At 31.4% G+C, this 2,101-nt stretch overlaps 1 protein-coding gene across 2 annotated transcripts; it reads right to left on the bottom strand.

Annotated features, from left to right (window-relative positions):
- Nucleotides 1-369: 369 nt before the first annotated feature.
- LOC130666518 (speckle-type POZ protein-like) lies at nucleotides 370-1,896 on the bottom strand. 2 transcript variants are annotated; one of them, XM_057467597.1, is made up of 3 exons: nucleotides 1,826-1,896; nucleotides 717-1,755; nucleotides 370-618 (listed from the first exon to the last, which is right to left on the bottom strand). In XM_057467597.1, the coding sequence occupies exons 2-3, from the start codon at nucleotides 1,720-1,722 to the stop codon at nucleotides 599-601; spliced, it is 1,026 nt and encodes a 341-aa protein (XP_057323580.1). In that variant the 5' UTR covers nucleotides 1,723-1,755; nucleotides 1,826-1,896; the 3' UTR covers nucleotides 370-598. The 2 variants fall into 2 exon arrangements, with proteins under 2 accessions (XP_057323580.1, XP_057323579.1); XM_057467596.1 differs by having other exon boundaries at nucleotides 371-618; nucleotides 717-1,882.
- Between the last annotated feature and the right edge of the window lie 205 nt (nucleotides 1,897-2,101).

Genomic DNA, 2,101 nt, shown 5'->3' with positions numbered 1-2,101 from the left:
TTTTTTTTTTTCGTTCAAGATTTAAAATCCAAGGAATTTTTTTACTTGCGTCAAGAAAATCTCGGTTTTCATTCCATACCCTCAAAAGTTTCTTGGCTTAAGAAAAATTTCTTTGAGCCAAATAATTTTTTTTTCTGTGTACCAGCTAATGATACCATTTGATCTAAATAGTACAATATCTTAATTGTATAATTAAAATTTCCTCAAAGTTTTGTTGTATTAGACTGGATTATGAAATAAATAAATCTTTTCAATATAAGTAAACTTTAATTTATTTCTTTGATTTGTAATTGAAAAATTACAATTTTTAAACGATACATTGATTAATGACTCAATAAATACCTTTAAATATATTCAATTGAAATTCAGATCATAAGTTACTAGAAGTAAATTTGAGTTTTTATTAAAGAATGTAGCGAAAGTAAAAAACGCAAACAGAAGTTAAGTTCAATGAACAAATTTATTGAACGAATTAGAAATGTAATTAATAAGTATTGAATTTATAATAATAGTATTTTTTGACAAAAAATGTTTTCGTTACGAATGAACAAGGTGATCTTTGTTGATGTGAAAACAATCTACTCCGCGTTAGAGAAACTTATTCTGTGTTCGTTGTTTCTGAAAAATTAAAAAATGAGTAAATAATTAAAATCTGATACTTTGATTGAGTAAAAAAAATTATAAGTTTCGCTACAATGGAGGGAGTTAAAACATACCATATTCGTATTCGCTTGAAGCTACTGTGAGAAGCGACATGGGCCAGGGTGCACTAGGCTTTTCAATATCCGGCCGAAAAGTCAGGGCAGACTGTCTTAATTTAGGAGAATGACAACGGATAGCTAAATCATAAATCCGTGGAGCATGGCGGATAGTAAGATACTTCCAGACTAACGTCTTTTCGCACATTTTTTTCAGTTTTATCAATTCATATTTATCAGCAGCTTCTAGCAAATACTCTAAATGATCATCTAGGTTACAGACCTTGTCAGTATAGATATATTCCACAACTTTTTTAAATATCTCTGGTTCGATACCCGTAAGAGTTAATTTAGAATTGTTACTGCTGTCGAATGTTTGTTGATGACGAACAACTTCTTCGTACAATAGAGGACACCCTTTTTCTAAAACATTTTTATGCACTGGAAATTTAGTATTCTGCACCTGTATGACAACAACATCACCGCTATCTTCTCGACTGTTATATAACTCAAAGTAATCAATTGGTACCTCGATTGGACCTTTAGTTGATAAGATTTTCGAATGAGGTATCATCGGATAACACTCCCAGTAAGAAAAAACTTCTACGAGCAGTGTCATAGTATTGTTTGGAAGCAGATCTTCTTTTTTTCTCTGGAAACGGTCAGGAACGAAATCTGGGTCTTCACGATTAGTATAAGTACTTTGGTCACTCGGTCCAATGTAAAGATTATTTTTGTCGATATCAACCAGGTAAAAGTTACAGGTGTCACAATTCATTCCGCTTACAGGGATGAGTGATAAACTCAGTCCGCCAGGAAATAACTTTGAACTTGAAATTTTCAATTCGACCTTCCACTCGATTAAGTGAGTTGAATATCGGAATACTTTAGAAAAATCCTTCTCCAGAGTGACGGGGTCCTCATGTCCGTTACGGTCTGCACGTTCAAGTAATTTATTTATATCCCTTATTTCCCATGTTTTACGGGTAATATAAAAGTTTTCAAATCTTGTTTGTAGAGGCATTTTAAATTGACACAACTTTTCTTTTTTTTATTTCTACGATGAACACAATTAATGTTATTTTCTAATACAAATCATCATTGAGGTAGCAATAAGATATAATTACCAGTGTTGCCCATGGACTGCCATGGAGAATAGAGACTGTCTCTATTCTCCATGGTGTTGCCATAAATTTTCTCAAGGAACCACTACTGTCGAAAAAAAAAACCACTAAAAGACCACTAACGCTACCTGAGAGAGAAATATTGAAACCATTTAAAAAAAATTGTCGATTTTCTTAGCGGGAAGTTAAAAATAATAAAGCGTCAATTTAATTAAATTATTTGATTAAAATTCAATTTGGTTGTTAATAAATTCTATATTTTTATGATTTATAACAAAT

Source organism: Microplitis mediator, chromosome 4 (assembly GCF_029852145.1).
Source record: "Microplitis mediator isolate UGA2020A chromosome 4, iyMicMedi2.1, whole genome shotgun sequence".
NCBI classification, from domain to species: Eukaryota; Metazoa; Arthropoda; class Insecta; order Hymenoptera; family Braconidae; genus Microplitis; species Microplitis mediator.
Note: the sequence above shows the minus strand (reverse complement) of the source record. Positions and strands in the feature narration are given on the sequence as shown.

Excerpts from the sequence above, each read along its gene's own strand:
- LOC130666518 (XM_057467597.1), bottom strand. The coding sequence starts at position 1,722 with ATGCCTCTACAAACAAGATTTGAAAACTTTTATATTACCCGTAAAACA. Across the intron at positions 619-716 it reads TTCAAGCGAATACGAATATG|AAACAACGAACACAGAATAA; the intron begins GTATGTTTTAAC and ends TTAATTTTTCAG.